The sequence below is a fragment of the Sphaeramia orbicularis genome, chromosome 5, assembly GCF_902148855.1.
Source record: "Sphaeramia orbicularis chromosome 5, fSphaOr1.1, whole genome shotgun sequence".
Taxonomy (NCBI): domain Eukaryota; kingdom Metazoa; phylum Chordata; class Actinopteri; order Kurtiformes; family Apogonidae; genus Sphaeramia; species Sphaeramia orbicularis.
This window is the reverse complement of record NC_043961.1, coordinates 50,832,379-50,858,459: the sequence shown is the minus strand read 5'-3', so window position 1 is coordinate 50,858,459 and position 26,081 is coordinate 50,832,379. Positions and strand designations below refer to the sequence as shown.

The 26,081-nt window shown below is 37.1% G+C and overlaps 3 protein-coding genes across 4 annotated transcripts in view; 2 read left to right on the top strand and 1 right to left on the bottom strand.

Moving 5' to 3' along the window:
* The window catches only part of slc12a5a (solute carrier family 12 member 5a), a 250,325-nt gene extending 248,796 nt beyond the window's left edge, over positions 1 to 1,529 (bottom strand). For both annotated transcript variants that reach the window (XM_030133705.1, XM_030133706.1), the window contains exon 1: positions 1,315 to 1,529. In XM_030133705.1, coding sequence (XP_029989565.1) covers positions 1,315 to 1,474 — 160 coding nt within the window. In that variant the 5' untranslated portion in view covers positions 1,475 to 1,529. The remainder of the gene's footprint in view (positions 1 to 1,314) is intronic.
* A 6,418-nt stretch (positions 1,530 to 7,947) lies between these two features.
* On the top strand, positions 7,948 to 15,581 carry LOC115419098 (NACHT, LRR and PYD domains-containing protein 1b allele 5-like). The gene is made up of 9 exons (XM_030133721.1): positions 7,948 to 8,079; positions 10,680 to 10,769; positions 10,959 to 11,095; positions 11,192 to 11,235; positions 11,813 to 12,027; positions 12,199 to 12,461; positions 13,232 to 13,348; positions 13,451 to 13,592; positions 14,769 to 15,581. The coding sequence occupies exons 3-9, from the start codon at positions 11,024 to 11,026 to the stop codon at positions 14,849 to 14,851; spliced, it is 936 nt and encodes a 311-aa protein (XP_029989581.1). The 5' UTR covers positions 7,948 to 8,079; positions 10,680 to 10,769; positions 10,959 to 11,023; the 3' UTR covers positions 14,852 to 15,581.
* A 2,948-nt stretch (positions 15,582 to 18,529) lies between these two features.
* On the top strand, positions 18,530 to 20,229 carry LOC115419096 (adenosine receptor A1-like). The gene is made up of 2 exons (XM_030133719.1): positions 18,530 to 19,059; positions 19,213 to 20,229. Exons 1-2 carry the CDS (start codon positions 18,731 to 18,733, stop codon positions 19,859 to 19,861), a joined length of 978 nt encoding a protein of 325 aa, XP_029989579.1. The 5' UTR covers positions 18,530 to 18,730; the 3' UTR covers positions 19,862 to 20,229.
* The last annotated feature ends 5,852 nt before the right edge of the window (positions 20,230 to 26,081 follow it).

Genomic DNA, 26,081 nt, shown 5'->3' with positions numbered 1-26,081 from the left:
GCTGAACTAAAACTTATTGCTCCTACTATATTAAAATAGCATTTGACCAACCTCAGGCTCTGACTCCAGAAGTTCACTACAAAGCAGGGAAATTAAGGAACAGCTAATCTACAGTGGCAATAAAATGAATTTAATTTGCAGAGCCAGGGCAATTAATCTGAAATGGCATTAAAGTAGCAGCCATTGAATTACAACTGATTCATTTGCAGATGAATCCATATTTGCACTTGACTGGTCCTGAATTACTGCACTTTTTAAACATTAATTATTGATAATAGTAAGAGCCTCCACTCCTGGCCCAATGGGATTTCAGCATTGTTCTGATGTAATGTGCTCATTCAGACATTGACTGACAGGACCTTGATGATTTCATCGAGTAATTTGGTGATAGAATTGAACCAAAACGGCCCTGGTTCCCAGGAGGAAGACTCACTGGAGCAAAGTGCCATTGAATATAACTAAATTGTAGAGCTGAAAATACAATGCATTGACTGAGTGACTTTTGTTAGTCTTAATGAAAGCTGTTCCTCCTGCAGATGAGAACAGGACTTTAAATTAGATTTGCATGAACCTTAAGAAAGTCAAATATTTACGAGACACACAGATATATTTTGCAGGATATCCCGTCGTAAAATCTGTCATTTATCAGCCAGGTCTGACAACTGAAATGTAAGCTATCTGACTTTGACTTCACCTTTACACACTGGGGAAGCAGAGGTTTCTCTGATCACATGTTGCTGTTTAATATGGAATGACAAAGAATGTGTAGAGGATGAACTATGAACAGTTTACATGCATTATAAAAAACATGCATAAATTAAAAAAAAATAGGCCAATAACTGGTAGCTATCTTAGATGGGGAGGAGATAAACACAATGAGGGTATTGTCTGATAACTATGGGGTGTTTTTATGCCCTTCAGAGGAAAAAAAGCTAATGGCAAGTACAGAATTTAAAAAAAGAAAGAAAAAAGCATCCATGTCTATGTGTAACAGTGGGAGCAACACGAATTTCCCAGGGGGAGGAAAAGCAAAATAACAACCTAACCTATTTTGTTTGTCAACACACACATGAACATGCAATTTAACTCCTCATGTTTTGCATCATGCACCTGCAAGTCATATTTATGAAAGATGTTGTAGAAAGACTTGCTTTTTTTGCAATGCCTGTCAAAGACCGGACCGTGGCCCATGTGTCCATTAGACATTCCGGTCACACACATCTGTCCATAAACAATGTGCTTGCAGACTGCTAGCTTATAGCCTGTAGCTAACACACACTGAACAGGCTGAACACAACCGGCTCGAGCGCGTACCTTTCAGAACCACCACCACCTCGGTACCGGCTGGGTCCTCTCCGTCCGCACCGCTGGTACTGGGGGGCTCGTCTCCTTCGAACAGCTGGTTCACCTCCCCCTGGATGTCAGAGGGGCGCCGGTCGCCGTCGCTCTTGGAGACGGTGAACCTCTGGCTCATGGTTGTCGCCGGTAAGACAAGCGACGGGTCTTGTGTCAATGTGCGGAGACACGGACAACGACAGCGACAAAAAAAAAACAAACAAACCAAACACAGCCCTGTCTGTGTCTGTGTCCAGTCGTTATAATACCCCACCCTCACTGTTTAGCAAGTTTACCTCCGACTACCCTGCCCGTGGGTGAACGGCCGGTCTTTGAGGGGAAATTAAATGTGTAATGCCGAGTGGACCATCACATCAACCGGTGTCTGGCGGCTGCTGCACCTGGGTCCTAAAGCCGAATGGAGAACAGGGTGTCTGCTCCAACCACAACACTAAAGCATACAGAGGATAAAGACATGCAATATCCACGCACTGTTGGAGTTATCTCTGCTCTTATTCATCTATTGTTTCGTGTTAATCGGTGAAACAACGACATCAGCAGCGTAGTTTCCTGAGCTGGCGTTGCTAGGCAACCACGGTAAAGTTTAAGATCACCTGTCAGTCACACAGCTGCCGTGGATGCGGCACAGATGAAGACATTAGCACCATTAATAAAACTACCTGCACTGGTCTACTCTTTTCTTTCTTTCTTTCTTTCTTTCTTTCTTTCTTTCTTTCTTTTTTTTCTTTTTTTTTTTCTTTTGAAATGAAATGCCTCAGAGATTAACCCATAAATACCCAGTGCTACTTTTGTGGTAACTACAAAAATACATTTTTTTTCTCTCTTTTTAACAGTTCTTAAGTGTTTTGTCACAATTTTTATAGTATTATCCTCTGTATTTTGTGTCTTTTTAATGTGAAAATCAGGTATTTTACTATATTTAACCCTTTCATGCATAGTGGTCACTCCAGTGGACAGCTGTTCAAAGCTGTTCTGTTATACATATATTCATGGGTTTTGTTGGTTTTTTTGTTGTTTAAGTTCCAACACAGTGGATGCTTATACACCATCACATACACTGTAATTCATACCATTATGTAACTTTGCTGTTCTTGATAAACCTGATCTGCACGAACATGTTTGAGTGTAAAGTTGCTTAATAGTCTTATTATACTGTAATTAACAGGGTTTTTTTAAACAAAAAGTTTGGGTTTTTTTGCATATTATCTCCATGAAGTGAGTAGCGACTAGTACTGGAATATGTTAAAATGTGAGAAAAAACATCAGATTAGCAGCATTAACAATGTTTTTATTTTATAGTTTTCACACAATATATCAGTAAATACATGTTTCTTTGCTTCAAAAATTAAATGCATGGTGTCCAGCTGAGTGAACATTTTTGTAACTCCATGAAAATAGGTTCATAAGGAAAATTTCAATAGCATTGTTTTTTTTGTTTGTTTTTTTTTTTGTATGCTTAAAGACTAATTAAAAACCCTCAGGAAAAAAAAATCTTGATTAAGGTTCTCATAATTTATGCATGAAAGGGTTAATTTACTGATAATTTTAATTTATTTATTTATTACCTCCACCAGGAGGTATTGTGATCACTTTGCTTTGTGTGTTTGTTTGTTTGCGTGTTTGTTTGTTTGTTAGCAACTTTACGGGAAAACTATTACAACCATCTTTACCAAATTTTACCCACAGATAGGCCTAGGCCAGGGGTCAGCAACCCTGGTCCTCGAGAGCCACTATCCTGCATGTTTCAGATGTATCCCTCTTCCAACTCACCTGATTCAAATGATAAGCCTATCATCAAGTGCTGCAGAAACCTGATAACGACCGTCAGGTGTGCTAGAAGAGGGAAACATCTAAAACACACAGGATAGTGGCTCTCGAGGGCCAGGGTTGCTGACCCCTGGCCTAAGCCCTGGGATGAACCCATTAAATTTTGGGCCAAGTAGGCCAAAGTTCAAGGTCACAGCAAGGTCACAAAATCTCAAATTTTCCTATCTCATCACTGAGCAATTTTCGAAAATTCATAAAAAATTCAAAACGACTCTGATTAGCCTCCAATTTGATACACCCATAGCTTATAACAATATCTTGTATCTGGCACAAAATTGTCCACATCCACTGTGGAATGTGGACTCTGTGGACATTTCAATTTAACATTGAAAATCCCATTTACGACACATTTTTCATTATAACTCAACAAATATTGATTGGAATTTAATATAATTTGACATACACATTGCTAGTGCCAAGCTTCAACTTTTTGAAGTGTATGGAACAACCTTGAAACTGTTTAATTAAAAAAGAAATAGCCAATCCTTACATGGACACTGTTCGGGGTGCATGTAAAACTACAGACTACAAACTACAGATAACCAGCATTTTGACTTAATTTTTCATTCTTCACTGCTTTTATTCTGGAATCCTTTTACTTGTAGGATAGTGTCATAACAGCATGTACAGAAAACTAGTTAAAGATATCTGAAATAAATTCAAACAACTTGTTGGACCAGTTTGCAGGTTGCATTTAATCGGCTATTTTTATGACCAATGCTTATTATTACAAAGACCATTTGAAACTGAATTGAATTGAACTAAATTGAAAAGAAAAAAAAAAAAACACCTTATTGTAAACTCAATTATGACTGGGAATATGTGTTTACCTTTACATGCAACCAGATTACTTATGAAACCACAATTTCACAATGATTACATTTGCATACATACTTAATATTCCACTGTTATTCAAAATTTGTCAGTACCTGAATATCCAAATGGAACATTTTCTAATTCAGGTGTGGGGTATCCTGATAATATTTTGCTTTCATAAGGATTCTTTGGACATGTATACAGTGAATTCAGAAAATGAATCTAATTTGTGTACTTTACTGCTAGCTAAGTAAAGCCAAAGATCCTCTCCTGCTTGTAAACATAATCTTTGTTCTATAACTTTTTACAGTTGCATCATACCTGTTCCCTCACATAAATATGGATCTTTGAAAACATTTGGTCTACAGGTGAAATGCTTCCAGAATGAAAGAAGTTAAAATGCTAATTAATATGAAGGAGGATTAGCAAAATGGAAGATTTTTTTTTTTTTTTTTTTTTAAATAGACCAACTTCGGGAATAGAGTTTTAATATTTCAGTAATAAAGATGGAGAAAAGTAGTGTCAGAATTTAAACAGAAGTCCAAAAAAAAAAAAAAAAAAAAAATACAACAAGCAATTTCACACATCTGAACGCTGTCTGTCTTTCAGAATTTATTCTCCAAACACTGACATTATTGTCATTATCTTTAAGTGTAACTATGATCCTCTTTTGTAAAATAATGTTAAAATACATCAATAATCTTTACTGTCACAAGAATTAGCTGTAATCTGTTTTAATGGGGGTTGAGCCCATTCACATTAAAACACTTAATATTTCTGAAATCTATAATATATATAACGTACCTCATCATAAGCTTTTTTTTTTTGCAGTGACTGAATTTTTGTCAAAACCTGCTTGTACGATATCCTCTATTATACTGGTTAGATTAAAGAATTAAAAAGTAAAATAATAAACTAACAAGTGGTGCCAGGCACAACAAACCCCACCCCTCACACATATTGTAGCTTATTTTGGCATCAATCAAGGCTGATGTCATTATGTCTATGCGTGTGCTGATGTCACCATATCAATTGCCTCTATATTTGTGCCAAGTTTGAAGTAAATTGAAACAAAATTGATGTATTAGAGGCATGTGAAATTTCACCCATTATAAGTAAATAGGAGAAGAAAAAAGAGTTTAAAAATTCCTAAAAAATTTAAACTTTGAACTACTTTTCCCAAAATGTAATGACATCTATTCTGGGTCACAGGCAATCTATAAACCAAATTTTGTATGAATTTACCCAATAGTTTTGCTGCTACGGACATTTGAAATTGCATCCATTATAAACAAATTGGGAGAAAAAAGATTTTAAAAATTCATAAAAAATTTGACCTTAAACCTAATGTTCCCAAAGTGTAATGAGATCTATTCTGAGTCACTGGTAATCTATAAACCAAATTTGGTATGAATTCAACCAATAGTTTTGTTGCTAGAGTGTGAACAAACAAGCAAACAAACACACAAACTGAACAAAAACACAATACCCCTTGCCTCCCCTTTAGGGGGCAGGGTAATTAAGAAGATGGTGGGGATATTTAGAAAAGTACATTCATGGTGAAAATATGGATGTTATCTGAGAACAAAGCTATGCCTCCCTTTGTAAAGGGAAAAAAATTGTGCTTTTGTGGTTTAATGTATACATTTATGAGAAAAAAAAGCTCAAAGTGTATGAGAACAAATATCCTAAGATTATAATGTCTCAAATTTATTAAATAACTGGTTATACAAACATTTTACAGATATGTTTTATGTTTCACTCTTGATGTAAACAGTATCTAACTTTTATTTATTCAGCCGTTATTTTAACTAAACCTTCTAATATTTAATAACAGGATCAAACTGATTCTCAATTTTGTTATTTTTTCTTTGTGCTACGTCATCATTTTCCAACAGCTCCCATCTGTGAACCAACCATGTAGATTTAGAGCAGAATAATTATTTTATAATAGAACCTGAGAGTAGACGCAGAGTTGGCAAAAGTACTCACATTCTATACTTAAGTAGAAGTACAGCTACTTGTGTGAAAAAATACTCTTGTAAAAGTAGAAGTATTGATTCAACTCCTTTACTTAAGTAAAAGTAAAATAGTACAACTTCTGAATTGTAAAAAAAAGTACAAATGAAGAAAGTAAAACTGCATATTTTTTAGTTTCATTGTTTTTTTTGTTTTTTTTTATTTCTAATTTTTATTTTATTAGGCATAATGTATTAAAATAAACTCTGGATTCACAAATGATGATTTTAAAGTTTTAGAGAAAAAAAATTCAAAAACTTGTGTTTATTACTATGAAATTTCTCTAATAAATTAAAAAAAGATGGATTATAAATTATTTTTTAGACTCTGTGCAGTCAAAATTTGTAATATCTTTCTTATCTGCAATTTCAATGGAGCTGGTTAATTTGGAAGAGATGTTATTTGTACGATGGGTCCAAAAGAAAGAGAATAAGTTCAATTACAGAATAAATGAATAAGTGTTTGTGAGTCTTGTTTACAGAATGTACTTGTATCTAAATATTATCAACAGTATAAGTTGGTGGAATATATGTTATTGGCTAAAATTTACTTAGGGGGTCAAATGAGTGGCCATTTTTGTCAAAGAAAAAGTTGTAAGAAATGTATAGAACTGTGTTGAAATAATACTAATACATTTGTGCACAGACTACTGGTATTATTTGGAAGCTATATTTTCAGAAATATTGGATTTTGAATAGCACGTGCATGTGAAAACCAGCTCTGAACATAAACAGACGGGTTTGTTTATGGTGGATGGCACGTAGAAATTGTTCACTGTATTGCAAGAGATTCAGATGAGTAATAACAGGAAGACTTACAGATTCGTGATACTTAGGTTATGACTGAGGTTCTACAGATTTGATGAAAAACTGGTGAACGAAAGTCTCCCGCACCTTTAAATTTGTTTACACCTGGTGGTGGTGGGGGCATTGAAATTAATAAATTCAGTATAGAACAGAATATAGCATAGAATATAAAATAATAACACAGAATAGAAGAAAATAAATTAGAATAGAATTCTTAAAATAGCATTAGAAAGAGCATAAATAACTGGTGGATGGATGTGACAGTGGATGGACGTGACATTACCCATGATGATCTGGTCAGTACCAGTACTTTATTAGTAATAAACTTATATACTTACTATTGCTAATTATTCTCTTATTCATAAATGTTACTATTGTGGATCTAAAACAATAACAGCTGACACAAAAACACAAAATGTGGCAGTGGACGGATGTGACATGGTTGTTACAGATCCCATCATACTGATGCTCGGCAGCCATGTCACCGTTTCCACAAATGATCCCTGTGCAAAAACTAGGATCATAATGATTTATTGTATAGTTTATCATCATACTAAAGAGTAAATAACAATATAGAATTGTTATTTCTTTATAAAAATGCTTATTATTAGAAAACTGTTGATTTAAAAAGTGACGTGTGACATTCTTAATGTATGTATTGGTGTAACATAAACAGGATGGATCAGCACCATACTCCATATTGCAACCTGTAAAAATAAAACATGTGATATGTAGTATATAATCTTATAAGAAAAACTGGGGAATCTAAAAGAATAGAATATTTGTTTTTCAGGTAAATTCAGTTCAAATATAACTTGGCCATTTGTGACATGAAAATATAGCATTAATTGTGATGAAATTGGACATTTTTGACCTGAAAACATAGTTCATATGACCATCAACATGTTGCAACAGAACTGAAATCCTGTCAATTTGCATAACTTGCATTTACCAACACAAAGTTCCTTTGGGGATTCACTTATATTGATTTCTTATGCACAAAGACATAAATAAGACCTCTAAGCAAATTTTAGCCTTTATGTAAAATATTAATCTGCATTTTCTTCAAGTAAGGGCGCCTCGACTCCACCCACACCCTCCTGACGTCATTATGGGCGTGGAAAAGACACTTGGACATACTCAGGAAGCAAGACACGTACTGAAAACGCGGAAGAGAAAGACGAGATTTTATCATCGTTATATAATTATTTTACTGATAAAAGTGTGTAGAAAACGCGCATCTATCAAATCCCAGGTATGAAAAGATCAGCGGTGAGATTTGAGTTTAGTTTTAGACGTTTACACGAGTGCATGAATAGTTTTGAGTTTCATTTTCACCGTCATGAACCGACTAGGTTTAGATAGTTTTTAGTCTTATTGTGGGTTATTCAGGGGCTTTTTGAGGAAAACATTGACTTAAAGCAGCTGAGAACGTGGGCTAGATGAATAAGGGACATACATATGACCTTAAATAAGCATTGTTTTTTATATTAAAGTCATTTTTCGGTTTATTGTTTTCTTGTTCGCCATTAGAGGAAAAACCGAAACGCCCCGTTCCCACAGTTCTGTCATGTTTTTTTTCCCGTTCTCGTTTAGTTTTCCTACTTTGAAGTTTCTGTTCCTCTTGTTTTTAGTTTTAATATGTACTATTGTAACTTCTTCCTATAAGTTTTTAAACCTTATTTCAAACCGTGGTGATTTTTTTTCAGTAGTTCCTCCCATGTCTTGTTTCATAGTTTTACTCCATTATGCATCATGTTTTGTATGAATGCTGCCTTCACGTGCTATCGGGAACATGTGACTTTCCACTACCATGTGCGTTGTGTTCAAGTGTTTTTGTTGTAGAGCAGGGGTGTCAAACTCATTTTAGTTCAGGGGGCTCATTCAGCTTAATATGATTTAAAGTGGGCCGGACCAGTAAAATAATAAATAATAGCATAAGAACTGATAAATAATGTCAACTCCGAAGTTTTGTCTATGTTTTTGAGTGAAAAAAGTCAAATTCTGTCATGAAAATGTTTACATCTACAAACTGTACTTGAACACAACATGAACAAATAAGAGCCAACTGAAAATTCTAAAGAAAAATAAATGCAATTTTAACAATATTACGCCTTAGTTTATCATTTATACATGTGAATCACAACTAACAGATCACAGTGGATCTACAAATACACAAAACGTTTAGTAACAGGCAGAATATTGTTAAAATTCTACATACTTCTATTTAGACATTTCAGGTTGTTCGTATTTGTTCAGGTTTTTCACATTTTTTGTAAAAGGCTAGTCTGTAAATGTCTACATTTTTGTGTAATTTAACTTTTTTTTTTTTTTTTTTTTTTTTTTTTTTTTTTTTTACACTAAAACCAAAAAAAAAAAGTTTGTGGTTTTCATTATTTATAGTTTATTCTGATAGTATTTTACTGGTCTGACCCACTTTAGATTGAATCGACCGAAAATTATTTGAACATCCTTGATGGTTAATATCTTCAGTGTAATTTTTGCATTTCACAAATTCATCCCACAGGCCAGATTGGACCCTTTGGCGGACTGGTTTTTGCCCCCGGGCCGCATATTTGTCACCAGTGTCGTAGAGAAATGAAATTGTAAATTGTGTATACCAGTGGTTCCCAGCCTATTTTGGCCCGTGACCCCATTTTAACATCACACATTTCTGACGACCCCAGACTTTCAAAACAGAGACAGTTTTTTTTTTGCTAAAATTAATTTGTTTTTGATCATGTAATAGTTTGCTATACTATGTTACAAATAAACATTAACTTTAGATGACATTTAGGCTATATAATGTCTATTATTATGGATGGAGGCAGAAAAGCCAGGTGGAGATTACTGCACAAAGTGAGAATTTTATTTTCCGTGGTCAGGATATGTACAGTCAGTCCAGCTTGTATTTACGAGGCTGCAAAATAATACTGAAAAACCAATAACTCAAACTATGAATTATGGAAGAGCTGCAGCATCTGAAACTGGCCACAATGAACATTTGAAAGATAAACAGTACCACAGGGCTTCAGTTTTAGCTTTAGAGTTTGTCATGTCTTTTATGGATTGTGATTGTCTCTCTCAACTCACCGTATATTTTTTGTTTGTAAGTTGTTTTGTTTTGTTTTTTATCAATTACTAGAAATTTCAGGTGACCCCCATTTGAATTTCAGGTGACCCCAAGGTTGAAAAACACTGGTGTATACCATAAATTAGCACAATCATCAGCTAACAGCAGCAGAACGTTAATGAAAGCAGTGTTTATCATTCGCAAATAGTCCCCCCATTGCTCTCTGCCATGTTGAAAAGTTCAAAAATTATATTCATCTTGGCAACTGATGTATCAAAAAAAACTCCCAGTTGCCCAGTGAACTTTTAAAAACTAGTAAAATAATAATAAATGCAAAATATACTAAAAGTGATAAAAACTGATACACAACTATTATGAATAGTTCAACAATTTGACTGAATTTAGCATCTTTTTCTGTAGCACATTTTTACACTTACTGTTAACCCCATTTTCAAAGAACCAATATCTCAAAACTAATGGTAATACGAGGCTGAACTATTGCATATTGCTGACGTTGTTTATTGAAAGTATGAGGTATTGGAGATGGTTAGTTGGGAATATTCTGTGAATCTGATGATTTGAGGTGGAAAAAACTAACCAATGACAGGATGTAGCCACTTGGAAATCAATAATAAATTCAGATATCAGGTGATATTTTAGTAAATCTGATGTGGCTCAAGAGATGGAACCTTTGTTAAAGGGGAGTGAGAGCAGACAGTGATAAGGGATGAACCCACAAGGACATATAATAAAACATAACAGTGTATATGTTTTATGCCTAGGATTTACAATACTCTGAGATTGTCTGAGACAGTAACTGGAGTCCCAGTGCGTCGTTGGGTCTGTGTTCTGGATTTAAACATCAAGTAGAGGTGAGTTACATACATTGCAGTATTACCCACAATTGTGGGCACTGTCACTGAATCCTGCAGCTGTAGTTACAGGATATGCTACATTTTACCATCATCTTCCCACACTTGTTGCATGTTCTGTATGTGGTTTCACCCACTGGGATGAAACTACGTCCACCAGTGACTTTACTGGCTCTCTTCACCCACCAGGTCTGTCCACTTCAGACTCAACCCTGAAGGAGTTTGAGGACAGCAAAGAGGACCAAGACCCTCTCATGAATCCTGAAGGTCCAGCGAAGCAGCAGCTTGTCTGCGCTGAGGCTCAGGCTGGACCGTCCAGCTGGGAGGTACACCTATAGAAATGTCAACCATCTGGACAAACCACTGTCAAGTTATGAACCAGGACATGGACAGAACTAATACTGGCCCTTTGTCAATTCTAGGAGTTCACACCTGATGTGTCAGAGTCTAGATCCGCTTCATACAGGTAACAAAATCTAATAAAGCAGAATAGAGACATACATTTGAAGGGGGTTTATTTATTTTGTATAGAAGTATATTATGTCTGGCTGTACATAAACCTAATGAAGGTCCAGTACTGTGAGTGGGTGGGGTGGGTTGTTGGATTGGAACTTGATACAACAGTTTCATGTTGAAGTTGCATGTTTAATGTTATACGTTTGAAAATTGAAAATAAAAAAGACCTTGATCACAAAAAAAAAAAAAAACCCAGAACACAGAAATGAATGGCAAAACATACAACAGTACGGCTTCATTTAGTAGGAAACCTGTGAAATTAAGAGTAAAAACACAGTCTGCTTCAGGTAACGGACTCAACAATTCCCCTTACATTTTAACCCAAGAGATCCACATACACTGACATGTGACAGGAAATATGTTTACTTGCTATTTATATGTAGACCACCTGATTTCAACTAACAATGAAACAAACAAAGCAGAACCTTCACTGTACCTCAGAATCAGTGAGTGGGATTGGACTCAGAGTGGGGGTGAAGTTACCTGGTCCAAACTTTCTGCATTAATGCTATTTGTCTGTTGTGCAGGTTCAGGTGTCCTCATTCAGGTTCATTCCATTGTACTCTGACTGGACTGGTGTTTGTTGTGGATCAGAAGGCGGAGCTGCAATACAACATTAACCAATGGAATGAAGACCTGGTGGGGTCAGCTGGTAGGTCGCCTGCAGGTCCGCTGTTCCGCATCGAGTGTCCTGAGAATGCAATTTGCAAACTCCACCTCCCACACTGTGAGACAAAGCACGGTAAGAAAGTTACCACATGTTCAGTTTTATTGAATCAACAAGTAGACTGTGGTCCTGTTTAATTTTTAAGTAGTGTTAATATTGGCAGCTAACTGAAGTTCTTGTCAGATTTTTGATGCTGTGATTTCATCATGTTGGATCTTGGTTCTAAAGGAGTCTCTGTTTTTAAAGGTCAGCGCCCTGGAAACCTGTCCGTTGCCCAAATTGCCGACGATGGAATGAGCTTCATTGGTCCGTTGGAGATCACAGACACTCATGTGGTCATCAACGTCCTACACTTGTCTGCCTTTGGCCTCGTCTCCCCATTTCAACAATGGTTTACCAGCAAATCAGCGAGAGGCCAAGTTCTGCTGTTCATCGCACCACCAAACCTAAAAACAAAACAGCAAAAACTAAACGTGTTACTGCTGCCGTGCAACATTCCTGTGGACGAGGTAAAAATTGATTAAAATTTATCATTAGGCTTAATCCGCTAAGACCTAAGCACAGTTTACAAAGGGTCTCTGAAAACCTGAGGCGTTTCTGTAGATCTAGAAAACGTTCACTATGGCCTGAAATGTAAAATCACACACATGGTCTTTAAGGTAAATAAGTTGAAACATGTCCTCCATCCACTACTCCACTGTCAACAAACCAGCTGGCTCTAGTCACAACCAGGACTCTTCCATATGATTTGATTTACTCTGTATGGACCATAGTATGGGGCCACACCTCTAACCCATTGAATTCAGGTGTGCCACTTAGTCCAGTTTCCACAGGTTTGTTAAATCAAACACCTAGTTGTACAACAGGTCGTTCTAAAGAACACCCCAAATTCCTGTCTGGTACAGTAATAGGATGCTGCTGTTGCAAATCAGCTGTAAGGGATGTTCTTGCAAAGTGGAAGCAGCTTAGCCATGAAGCGACAGACCATGAAAAGTGTAGCTGGGCTGGCAAGTGCTGAGGTGGATAACTTCCTCTAGTATTAACATCAGCATAACGTTTATGGGTTTCCAAGGCCAAGCAGCTAAATGCAAGCCTTGCACCACCACACATAATGCAAAGGGTTGACTGACCTCAACCCACCGAACACCTTTGCATGAACTACAGTGGAGATTACGATCTAGGCGGTGTTGTTTTTAGAATATGAATCACACTAGCCTTGAGGATTAAGCCATCTTTAAATCAGCCTGATGTTAATATAAATGTGGTGATGTCTTTAAAGGTCCAGAGAAAACAGTGGAATGCTAAACGGTACATCAAAGCCCCTACTGATTGTGAACTCATCCAAAGCCAAAGTTACAGAGTGGCCTGTCCTAATGCCTGCATAATACAGCCTGAGGTAAGCAGAGGAAACTAACCTGGTCATGTACTTAACTGATTGATTAAACTACGGTTGTTCCTTTACACACTGTAATAATGCTCAACTACTACTGGTTTTTAGAAAGCAACTTTTACGCTGAGCTTCGGACCAAATTATCACCCAACGTTTGAGATCCGCCTTCCAATGAGCATGCAGCGGGTGACTTTAACACTCAAAGACCAAAAAAACAAAGAGATCTGGAAGAATGAAGTGCATCTGACTGGTAAGACGTGGTCCTATTCAGATTTATTACTGGTTTAATGGTCAGTTGGATGGAACTCCTATCACTTCGAGGTTCATAGTTCAGATTCTGTAAATCACTGGGCTTCAAGGGTCATTACATCGTCAGAAAGAGGACAAATGGAGCCACATCTGTGATAAATATATTGAAACTGGATGGAAACAAACTCAGAGGAACAGTAGAACAGTAGGTCGAACAGGAAAGTTGAAGATTTCCCACAGCTTCTGTTTACAGTAAGGTTGGTCATTATGATCTAAATAGGGAAAATGCAAAACTTAAGTTGTGATTTCATAAATGCTGAACTAGATGTAGAGTTGCTTATTGGACCAAACACAGCCTTATATGGGGTGAATAATTGAAAGTGTTAACCATGTTTCTACATTGAACTGTGACAAATAACGTAGCTCTACTGAAGATGTAGTTTATCTTCCCTTTGGAAATTTATGGACAGGTTTTGCATTTCTTTTCATCATTGTCACATGTTTTGATGTAGGATTTGTGATTTTTACCCCTCAGCCGAGGGGTATTGTAATCATTTTGTCATCTATCCGTCCATCCGTCCATCTGTCTCTGTCCATTCAACAACATAATCGCATGATTTGAAGAACGCATTGACATATCTGCACCAAATTTATACTGTGGATGCATCTTGGCATGGAGCAGAAGCCTAATGTTAAGAGGTGACCTTGACCTACTTTTTCAAGGTCAAATGGCCTTGTGCAATTATAATATGAGTACTTTCAAATATAAACATGTACGAGGGCCGTTCAATAAGTTCATGGCCTCACCCAGAACAGAACAACACAGACTGATAATTTATATTTTATTTTTCAACATAATCTCCATTTACACCAATGCACTTGGTCCATCAATGTTCAAGCATCACTATCCCATCACGAAAGAATGTAACATCCTGTATTATAACAACCAGTATTTCTGGGTGAGGCCATGAACTTATTGAACAGCCCTCGTATGTAATCAGTTTTACACAAAGACTGTGTAATCTAAATTTTGGGGCAGTAACTTTCAACAGAATCTTAAACAGAACACTATATTTGGCCGAGGGGTAGTAAAAGTGCGCAGCATGTTATGTTTCTACAGCTGTGAAACCAGTTACAGGCTGAAGTTCATTCGTATCTTCCTGTGCTTGTCCTTCAGATCCTGCTGTGAGTGAAGACAGTCAACCAAGGTCTCAGCAGAATGTCTCTTTAGAGGACGAGTCGTTTTCAGATTTGGACTGAGTTCAGCATCCGTGTGTCGGAGCCAGTTCTGAATGAGCTGCTGGAAGAACTTTTACAACAGAGGTTTATAAAGGCCGCCAAAAGTGAAGAGGCTAAAACAAAAGGCCGAACTGACGGGGCTAGATATGTGATCAACCTGGTCCGACACAAAGGACCAGGAGCCTGTTCATGTCTGATAGAAAACTTCTGTGAGCTGGACCCTCACCTTTCAAAACTTGAACCTGAGCCAGCCTTGACCCCCTTTGTTCAGGACATCACAGCATTTTCCTCTGTCGTCCTGCTTTGTCCATATGTCCCACAGTTAGAATAGAGACTTGTGTTTATATGATCGTACACTGCTGTGTTGCATCACATGTACAGTGTGTACTTGGCTGTAGTGTTATACTGAAACCTTTGCTCAAGAACATTCAGTAATGTATGTGTAGGTTCTATATTGCCTAGGTCATCATTCTTCTCAGTTGTTCTTCTCAGTTCAACTGGACTGGTTTAGCTCTTTTGAAAACATTTTGTCTCTCACCCAAGAGACTTCAGACTTCTTCTTCAAGAGACTGAAGAAGTCTCGAGGAGGAGAGACGAAATATTTTCAAAAGAGCTAAACCAGTCCAGTTGAACCAAGAAGAACTACCAAGAAAAATATTCAGTAATGTTGCACCAGAACTGACTTCTGAGGATATACCTATAAGGTACCAAACCCCAGACAACAATACAAATAAATGAAAGAAATGTTACAGATTTCTCTACCGGTTTTCTTTGTTAATCATAACAGCAGATATATAATAAATTTAGCAGTGTGTGAATATGTTTGAGAAGAGATGATGTGGACTTCTCTTCACCAGCTTCTGACAGGCCAGCAGTGCAACCTGACATGTTGAGATGAGACTCGCGGCCTGATCACAATCAAGGGTACCAGAAAGGGTGCACATATAGATAAAAAATAATAATGCTCTATCAAAAAATAAGACAGGCCATTTTATTTGTCTGATATTTCTCTTTTAAAGTCCAAAATATTTTTGTATTATGGTGTCTACTAAAATTTTTGCAGGCTTGTACCCCTGTCAAATCAGAAATTATTCAGTGTACGGACACTACAGCCTAATAGCCTCTATATTTAATGCCTACAAAGATATACAAATGTTTCAGCACTCAGGATAATAATGCGTTGTTTATTGCATAGATGTCGTGTCCGAAGCATGCATGCTGAAAAATTCCATATATTGACAGAAACAATAAAATTAGACCCACATATTTTGATTTGGTGTACGGACACTACTTGTTGTACAGACTCTACAAGATTGGAATGGAAATCTGGCTTACCACATGGTCGCATCTCTGTTAGATCTTTAAATCTTCCTGGTACAGGAGTAAATAAACATTTGTGAACAAGTTATAACAATGTATCTGTAAGGCATATACACCATATTACTGATGGAAGTATATTGGTGTACGGACACTACATGAATTTTGGTGAACAACGCACCATTGAAAACATGCGATTCAACGTAAACATCCGTTTTGACACATTGTTACTAAATTTTCTGCAGCCAGGGAGCAGACCAAAATCTGTCTAGTTGTGCATATTTAGTCATAATAATGCTTAAATAACAGGTTCCCATTCTATTATTACAATTAAAGGGCTGTAAAAGAAGGGTTTTCATAACAAAATGGTTGATTGTCTTAAAACTGAAAATAAGAATTGATAATCAAACAGCAGTTCAACAAAAATGATCAATAAATGAAAAGCAATGCGTTGTGTGTACTTTGTAATAAAAAAGACAGTAGTAATTATTTATTGTGTTACAAAACATTTTGTACAATAATTTTGCTCTCTTATAACAAAATTGTGCACATTTTCATGCTCACTGGGTTGCCATTTTATCAGTTGTTATCCGATTTTCTTCAAATACGGAGAATTGCAAGATCTAGTCATAAGGTGGCCAAAGAAACATTTTGGGAATGGTTTTGGGGGTATCTTTTTGCAATACTGATTAATAACTGATGCAAATATACTTGTACACCTTGATTGTGAGAAGGCCGTCAGCACGAAAACAACAGCACAAAAATGTCTCATCATAGTTTGAGTTAATGCCTCTGTGTCTGTCTTGTGTTTTATATTCATATCACAGACCAGTTAGGTTAGTGCTTCTCCTCTCCACCCCTGCTTACTATGGGACACACAGAATAAAGTTAATGTTAACCCCAACTGTCAGCATTTCTAGTAAATGTTAATGAAACCTTAATGTTTACTCTGCAAACAAACCGGTGTTCAAGCACAGTTCCTTAACACTAGAAAAAATAATCAGGGGTCTGTAAAAGGCTTTGATAGCTGCAAAGAAAATCAAACGAGATTTGTATTCACATCTTTAGAGGTGAGAAAACCATGCAATATGAGAGCCTGCATCCGGATGCTCACTTTGATATTATGTCATGGAAAGTCTTTATTTTTCACCCTTTGCACTACTTTGCTATTGCTGCTCTTGTGCAATGACAGTAAATAATGCTAACATCAAATGGAATGAGATCATGTATGTGCACAGATTCTAAACACTCAATACACGAAAAATGGAGTGAGCATGAAGTGATGATCTGGTGTTTATTAAAAAAAGTCGATCTAATGTACACTAACAAGATATAACCAAATATTTCAACATAGCTATGTTCTGTAGATATTTATCACTACACTGGCAGTTTACTCATTATTAGTTTTCACAAGTTTTTATAACATAGAACTTCAGTTTGCAAGATGAAAACAATTTGACCAGTTATGTGGCAATACATTGCTCTTATGACAGGAGCTATTGACAAGGTACAACACAGGTGTGAACATATTTTATGCAAAATAAAACAAGTTTTACGAACAGTTTTTACTTGATGGTGATGTCATACGCAGTCATTACTTTGTGTGTCTTCATGACATTTTACTGACATTTCTTGCTAAATTTCCAAATCTGAACAAAACCTGCAAACAGCAACATATCTCAACATAACCTGTGTTTTTGTGATGTAACAACAAGGCCTTCAATGCCATCAATGGAGGTAACCAAGAAAAAAATCTAAACATTTTCATTTGTGGTTTAATAATATTGCTGAATGAAAAAACACAGCAAGCTTTTACAAGTAACAATTGTCAGGGGAGGGGTGTACGAAAGTGAACCCTGGAAAACCAATGTATTAGCCTTTGCTTCAACTATATGTTATACTCTTCAGCTGTGTGTGTGCTATACTCAGATTAACTAGTGGAAATAAGGTCAGTTTACACTGAATTTAATTAAAATATCCTGTAACTTCATCTGCAAGATTCAGTGACAAAGTGTCCACAATTGTGGGTAATTCTACAATATATGTCTATATCTAACTCACCTCTGCCTGATGTTTAATATCTATCTATCTATGTGTGTGTGTTTGTGTGTCTCTCTCTCTTTGTATGTATCACCATTTTTCCTTACAAAACAGTTAAAGAAAATGTTCATTAAATGTACATGAAAAATATACTTTGGCGGTGTATGTGTGCATTTCTGTGACCTGTGTTTAAAAGCACAAATTCAAGGTCAGAAGCACAATACCACATTCGTGCTGCAAGGCCTGATCTGCATTCATACAGGAACTCTGTGCACAACCACCTGCCTGCATAGCTGCTTTGGACATAAATACATAGTGTGTTATATATTAGCATTGTTTTTTTCACAAGGAAGTGGTTTGGTGGTTTATGCTGTTTTGGAACCAGTGTTAGAGACTTTAAAAAGAGTGCAACATCTGTGGTTTTGTAAACTTTTTAAAACTGCAGAGAATCCTCAAAGCCTAGCACATTGATTCAGACTGACATCCAGCAGTTCAGACAGCACCATCTATCTCCAAGATTACCGTGGCTCTATAGGAAACATAATGGATGTAGGTGAAGTGATGTACATGTTGGTGGAGGTGCTCATTGCCATTAGCTGCTGTGTGGGTAACATGCTGGTGATTTTGTCACTGTGGATCAGTAAGAGTATCCAACAGCCCACCTACTGCCTTATTGTCTCTCTGGCTGTGGCTGACTTCTTGGTTGGATGCGTGGCCATACCACTGGCTGTGGTCGTGGACGGACAAGTGGACACATCATTCAGCGCTTGTCTCTTCATCAGCTGTGTGGTCATCCTGCTCACTCTGGTCTCAGTTTTGACTCTCACAGCTATTGCAGTGGACCGATTCCTGCGGGTGTATATCCCACTCAGGTAAATTTTGTCTTATGCAGTTTCAATCCTAATCTTTTGATTCTTGTGTATTTTTTCTTAACTCATGTACCTCCAATCTTCCACTGCAGAAAGCATGATTAACCTCAGTAGCTTCATGATTTCATAAATAAATGATGATGCTCTTTTCTGTAGGTACAAAAGGACTGTAACTCAAAGGCTTTCCTGGTTTGTGGTAGCAGCATGTTGGCTCATAGCGTTACCACTCAGTTTTACACCCATGTTTGGATGGTACAACCATGAAAACTTACCTAAGGGAGACAACTCCACCATTGTCTGCAAGTTCATAACTGTGATCCCCATGTCCTACCTGGTCTACTTCAGTTTCTTCCTCTGTAACTTCACACCTCTGTCAGTGATGGCTGCTTTGTACTGCTTCATCTTTTGTACCATTCGAGGAAACCTACGAGAGAAACCCGGCAACAGCACCCAAAAACAGTCTCAGAAGTACCTGAGGAAGGAAAAGCAACTGGCAGCATCTCTGTTTCTGGTCTTGGTCCTGTTTGCTCTGTCCTGGCTCCCCCTCCACATGATGAACTGCATTGTGTACTTTGGTTGGTCGAGTTATGTACCACACTCAGCTTTCTATGTTGGCATCCTGCTTTCACATGCGAACTCGGCTGTAAACCCAGTTGTATATGCGTTCAAAATAGACAAAATCAGAAGAGCCTACTTGGATCTTTGGAGACAGTATATGTCACAAGAACAAAAAGAATTGCAGAGCAGCCAGACAACAGACAACAATCTACTCAGCAATACCAACAGTGTACCGAAAAATGACTGAGGGTACATCTGCGTGCTCTTAAGTGTTCTGCATTCATGACTGTGCAGGAAGATTTGTTGTTTTTACCAGGCTCATCACTCAGTTTTTATCAGATAGAGAGATTCCATGCTGTTTTAATGAGTCATTAGCTGATTAGATTTAGTGGTTTTGTTGTAAGATGCATTTTATTTTTATACATTGCTTTAGCCATTTCTTAGGTCATAAATACAATGACAATGTGCCTGCTTTTTGTGCAATAAACATACACTTTGCATTTACTTTCTGTCAGTCATTAGAACATTTGTGTACAATATTCTTGTCACTGTCTATTTGAACTGAGCTGGTATATGCACTGTATGTAGTGGATGCACAATAAAATCAGTGTTCTCAATAAAATGTCCAATAAATATACTTCCCCAAATGTAATAATGGTGTAGTTTGAAGTTTTTGCTATAGCTATTTGTGAGTGTCTTGTGAGGATAAGGAGAAAAAACAGATATAATAAATAAAACAATAAATAAAATATTAAAAATTTGCCTTTACTCATAATGGGCCATTTTTAAATGGTTTGTAACATAGAAATGGCTAAAGATATCAATATAGTTACTATTGAGACTGATAGGAAGTCATATATGGACTTTCATTTAATTAGCTGAGTTACCCTATAATGAAAGTACCACCCACTGCTATTGGGAGGTTGATCTCCTGCATCAACACCACAGGACTCATTCAACTTCTTATTGATTCTTGATAGAACACGTCGGTGAACCACAGGGCCACTGGTCCTTTTTTTTTTTTTTTATAGCTTTTTCTAGAGCAGTAGCTGCTGCTTCTATGTGCAGGTGGATGTGGAGTCAGGGATGTAAACAGCTTCACTGAAACAGATTCCATCCCATAGTTTCACTTACTTCAGTCACTCTGGAGTGATACAGGTAACATGCAAACTGATATGACTGTTCAGATTGAAGTCACACTTTAGAATCTACAAGGAGGGCAAGATGTTCAATTTCAAGGTAAACTAAGAAGGTTTAGAAATTATATATTACATGCAGAAGTGAATGTAACATCCAACTGATCACCTAAACATGTCTTATTTACAAATGTTTGTTGTTAGTATGATCGTAAGTATTTGTTGCTTTAATGGAACTCCTTTCCAGTTGAGTAAATCATGTCGTTATTAATCCAAAAGAGTTCCATACTTAGTATTACAGACATTACCAGGCTACAAAGGATCCATTTTGGAGATGCTTGATATTGCTGCTCTGCTTCAGCAGCTGAGTCATGCATCACTGAACATGGTCCAAAATGATTTTCTAGACATTATTATGCATTTTACCAAGGCAGACACACTTATTTTTAAAATAAATCCAAAGTGGGCAATGTTCAGTCATGTTTTACCTACTGTCCATGTGTGTATTGGAGGAGATAGGAGACCAGAACATGTCCTTTGGGCTCAGCTTCACACCAGAAAGCCACTGTTGAGCCTAAATGACTGCTGATGCACCATCATAGCATAATTTATAGACCCATGGAGCAGATTTAAAGGTAGATTCATGGTTGAATATATTTTGATTAGTATTACTGATTGAACCGTAATGCTGTGACACACAACCACTATGACTGATCTGTTTGTCTGTTGGACCCATGTCAGTCTAAGACTTGGTCCTAATAGTGTCAGTTTTCCTGCATTGCACTAATGCACCTTTTCTATCACAACCCCTTGTGTCAGAACCCCATGTACTTCATTCTCACTATATATGGTCCCTGCTGTATATAACTGTTCATGACAATAAAGATGATATTTTCTATTATTTCACATTTACATTGTGAGAGTTTTCACAGATGTTTGTTTCCTTTTATATTTCCTGAGTTTCAGTGAAACTTGTGTTGAAGTTATACCACAAATTAAATAGAAATAACCTCTTGGAATAACTCACTTAACCTTTATAGTTTGGTTGTTCACATAAATGAGTCAAGTTTTCTTTTCTGTAAAACTATCAGTAATGAAACAGAACTCAACTATCATACATAACTATTATAACTATGACATATTCCAACCTGTGAGGCTTATATGAAAGGAAATTTTACAAACAGTATCATGTAAGGACACAATTTTTGTTAGATGTTTGAAGAGGTTTTACAACTATTACAGTGGTCATTAGTTAACTACTTCCTTGCTGGCCAATTTACACTAAAATACTAAATCAACAGTTTCTAAGTCTACAGGGTCAAAGAACTTGACCCTTTCTCTGTGGGAATTGAAAGTCCAAATGAATCCACATATACAAGATTTTTTTTTTTTTTTTTTACATGTGACCAATTAAAGGTAACATAACAGATTCAGTTCTTCATTTATATCAGGAGGCTTCACTGTGTTATGTGTATAAGCTGGATATAAATGTAACTCCACCTCTAGAAGGGAAGCAGAGCTATTGGTAGCCTGGACATAGTGTTCAGTCATAACATGTTCCATGTTTCTAGTACGTATTACAGTCTGATGTTCAGAGGTGTGAATGAAGAGATCTAACAAGTCACAAGGGATTTCATCATCAAGGTCAATGTCAAGGTCAAGGTAAACTTTATTGTCCCCGAGGGGCAATTTGTTCTACAGCCAGCAGTTTCACACAGACAACAAACCAACAATAAATACAATAAATAATCCATTAAAAACTAGAAGCACTCGGAGAGCGCAGACCTCCGCCAAGGCTGATCAGTGGCCCCCCCCGTGGGCCCCCCCACCCCGATCACCACCAAAATTTAATCATTTCTTCCTCATCCCATTTCCAACAAACCCTGAAAATTTCATCCAAATCTGTCCATAACTGTTTGAGTTATGTTGCACACTAACGATCAGAGCCCCCCCCCCCCCCCCCCCCCCGTGGGCCCCCCCACCCCCGATCACCACCAAAATTTAATCATTTCTTCCTTATCCCATTTCCAACAAACCCTGAAAATTTCATCCAAATCTGTCCATAACTTTTTGAGTTATGTTGCACACTATCGATCAGTGGCCCCCCCCCCCGTGGGCCCCCCCACCCCCAATCACCACCAAAATTTAATCATTTCTTCCTCATCCCATTTCCAACAAACCCTGAAAATTTCATCCAAATCTGTCCATAACTTTTTGAGTTATGTTGCACACTAACAGACAGACAAACAAACAGACAAACAAACAAACAAACCCTGGCAAAAACATAACCTCCTTGGCGGAGGTAACAATAGCGCCAACATTACAAAGAATTATTCAGCAGAACAATGGCTGCCGGAACCAAAGAATTCCTCATCCTATTGGTCCTACATTTAGGAAGACTGTATCTGTGACCTGATGGAAGCAACCTGAACACATCATAAAGGGGATGACTTGGATCATCCAGGACTGACTGAGCCTTCTTCAGAGTCCACATCTGGTACAACATAGTCAGATCAGTGAGTGTGGTGCCAGAAATTTTGCTGCACACTTTAGTGATGCCCTGCAACCTGTTCCTATTTTTAAGGGTAAGCAGCCCATACCAGCTGATAAAAGAAAAGGTCAGCACAGACTCAATAAAACAAGAATAAAACATTTTCATAAAAGTGTTAACCACTTTGAAACTGCAAAGTTTACAGTAAAAATACATCCTCTGATGAGCCTTTTTACATACAGCATCCACCTGAGATTCAAAAGTTAGCCTGTGGTCCAGCACCATTCCAAGATATTTATACTGCTGAACCACCTCAATAGCCTGTCCATTAACGATAATAGGAGAGAAGGCTGTAGGATTCTTCCTAAAATCTACAATCATCTCTTTGGTTTTAAATGCATTCACATTTAAAAAGGACGTGCTACACCAGTCCGTGAATTCAGACACTACAGGGTCATGATAAGGGTCATCATCCCTAAGAAGAGACACAATCACTGAGTCGTCTGCAAACTTGAGGACATGCCGCCCCGGGTACTGAGTTTGGCACTCATTGGTGTACAACACAAATAAAAGAGGGGAGAGGACGCACCCCTGTGGCGACCCAGTGGAAGATAAAAGAACACTAGATAAAACACTGTTTACTCTCACACGTTGGGACCTCTCAGATAAAAAGTCCATCAACCAAGATATGAGGCCGGGCTCGATGCTGTGGAGCATATATGTGCATCATATATACAACATGTTTGGTACTCGTCTTAAGTATTCTTAAGTGTCTTCTTAATATATTGTAATTCATTCATCTTAACATCATCATCACAATTTATGCATTTTAATATATAGCTACACAATATATAAACTATATAATTTATACTATAATATTATAGTTGGATGTTATTTTTTGGAAAGTGTGTGACAAACATCAAGTCCACTATGTATGTAGATGTATGGTAAACACACCATATTGATAACTGCCGACAGATCAAAGTAATAATGAATAAACTGAGTTTATAGACAGGTAACATTATATATCCCATTATTGTGTAGTTTTGATGATGATTGCCTATATTGTTTGGGGTCATTTGTTCATTTTGTTTATGATTTTTGTACCATATCAGAGGAGAGAGACTCCAGGAACAGGACCAGTCCAGATGCAGACCAGCCACAGATCAGGACTTGATGACATGAACCAGGACCTACATGGGTCCAGATCATGTTTTCAGTTGGATTTCATATTTTTTAATATTGTCAAAGCTCAAATACAATATGATTTCATCTTCAACTTTCTTTTTGTTTTTGTTTTCAGCAGCAGGACGAAGATATGCAATCATCTCTAAATGTAAGTCATTGTGTTTATTCTTTGAAGATCCATATTTCTGTGTCTCTGATCAGAAATGTCCACCACAGTTGTACATTTGTCATGTGTGTCAGTGGGTGTCACAGTGGCTAACCTAGGTCTTATTTTGACTGTGTTTCAGGAAAGATGATAGTGATGCAGATCATCTTTGAAGAAGGAGGCCTGTCTGATGGAGCCGTTCATCCATTGGTGGTTGTTTTCCATCAGAACCAGTAGATCCAGAGGTCGGTACAAATCCACCTCCAGTCTCCTCAGGACCCCCATTTACAAAAACACATCATGAAACCAACTCTTCCACATCCACTCAGCGTTCAATGATTCACTCTTGATGTTTCTAGATGTGGGTGTGGACAACATTGGAGAGCACGTTAGCAGTGGACTCAGGACAGACCACCAGCCAACTGAGGACAGATCTCCAGCTGACCCAGGACAGACCAGGTGAAAGCTGTGGAACCCCAGCAGTCAGACAGGTGACACTTTTAACTGATTCATTTGGAAATTGCTGTTCATTTTTGTGTATTTTTGTTGAGGATTTTGTCTGTGTTTGGGTCATATTTTCATTGTGTTCATAATTTTGTAGCAGGCCAGAGGAGAGAGACCTTGAGTGCTTGAATTTCCGTTTAAGTGCTTGAAAGTGCTGGCAGTTATACCCAAAAATACTTAATGAGAGATGATACATTTTGAAAAATAACACTTTGTGTCAAAAAAGAAAATTAGCGGGTGCTCTCAGGTCGGCTCAGGTCCATTTTTATCTTAATCTTTGTCTCCGTGTGAGTGTGTCTGAAGAACGCCAAGTGACTTCCCTTTTTTTTGGATAAAACTATGTGTTCTCTTTTCATTTCTAAACTTTTTGCTACTATGAAACATAATTTTAGATGATTATAGCATAATACAACGTACGTCATTGTGATAAAAGTGAAAAAAATAATCATGAGTATATGTATTCCTGTAGATATGTATTTGACCCCAGTGATAAGGTGCTGTGCTGGAAAAAATTGAAAATGACCCTCAAATATGTTTGAAAAGTGCTTGAATTTGTTCTTGAAAAATAGTAATTCTCTTGTCCAATCTGAAAATATGTATTTACATCAAGGCATGGTCAGTGAATGCAGCATCAGAGAGACAGTGATGGAGATGAACTCCAGTGACTTGAACATCACATGAACCTATGAGTATTTGTTATTTTTATTTTTTAATGACATGTTTTCCTTACATTTTGTCCAAAATAAAAAAAATTAGGACAAAACATAAAAAATGCTGTAAAAAAACAGGGAGTGTGAAAGAGGGGCAGCCAGTCAGTTCAGTTTGTTTCATTGTTGTGTTGTCTAACTTCTCGTGAGTTAGAATTATCTAGGAAATTATAAAACATGTTCATACATCCCAAAACTTGTCAAGTTTATTTCTTGTGGTGTAACTCATTTGTTTCAAAGCAAAAAGACAAATCATACCTTTCAGCCATTGTGATACTCCACAGATTATTTGCTTC

Excerpts from the sequence above, each read along its gene's own strand:
- LOC115419096 (XM_030133719.1), top strand. The coding sequence starts at position 18,731 with ATGGATGTAGGTGAAGTGATGTACATGTTGGTGGAGGTGCTCATTGCC. Across the intron at positions 19,060-19,212 it reads CGGGTGTATATCCCACTCAG|GTACAAAAGGACTGTAACTC; the intron begins GTAAATTTTGTC and ends TCTTTTCTGTAG.
- LOC115419098 (XM_030133721.1), top strand. The coding sequence starts at position 11,024 with ATGAATCCTGAAGGTCCAGCGAAGCAGCAGCTTGTCTGCGCTGAGGCT. Across the intron at positions 11,096-11,191 it reads CTGGACCGTCCAGCTGGGAG|GAGTTCACACCTGATGTGTC; the intron begins GTACACCTATAG and ends TGTCAATTCTAG. Across the intron at positions 11,236-11,812 it reads TCTAGATCCGCTTCATACAG|GTTCAGGTGTCCTCATTCAG; the intron begins GTAACAAAATCT and ends TCTGTTGTGCAG.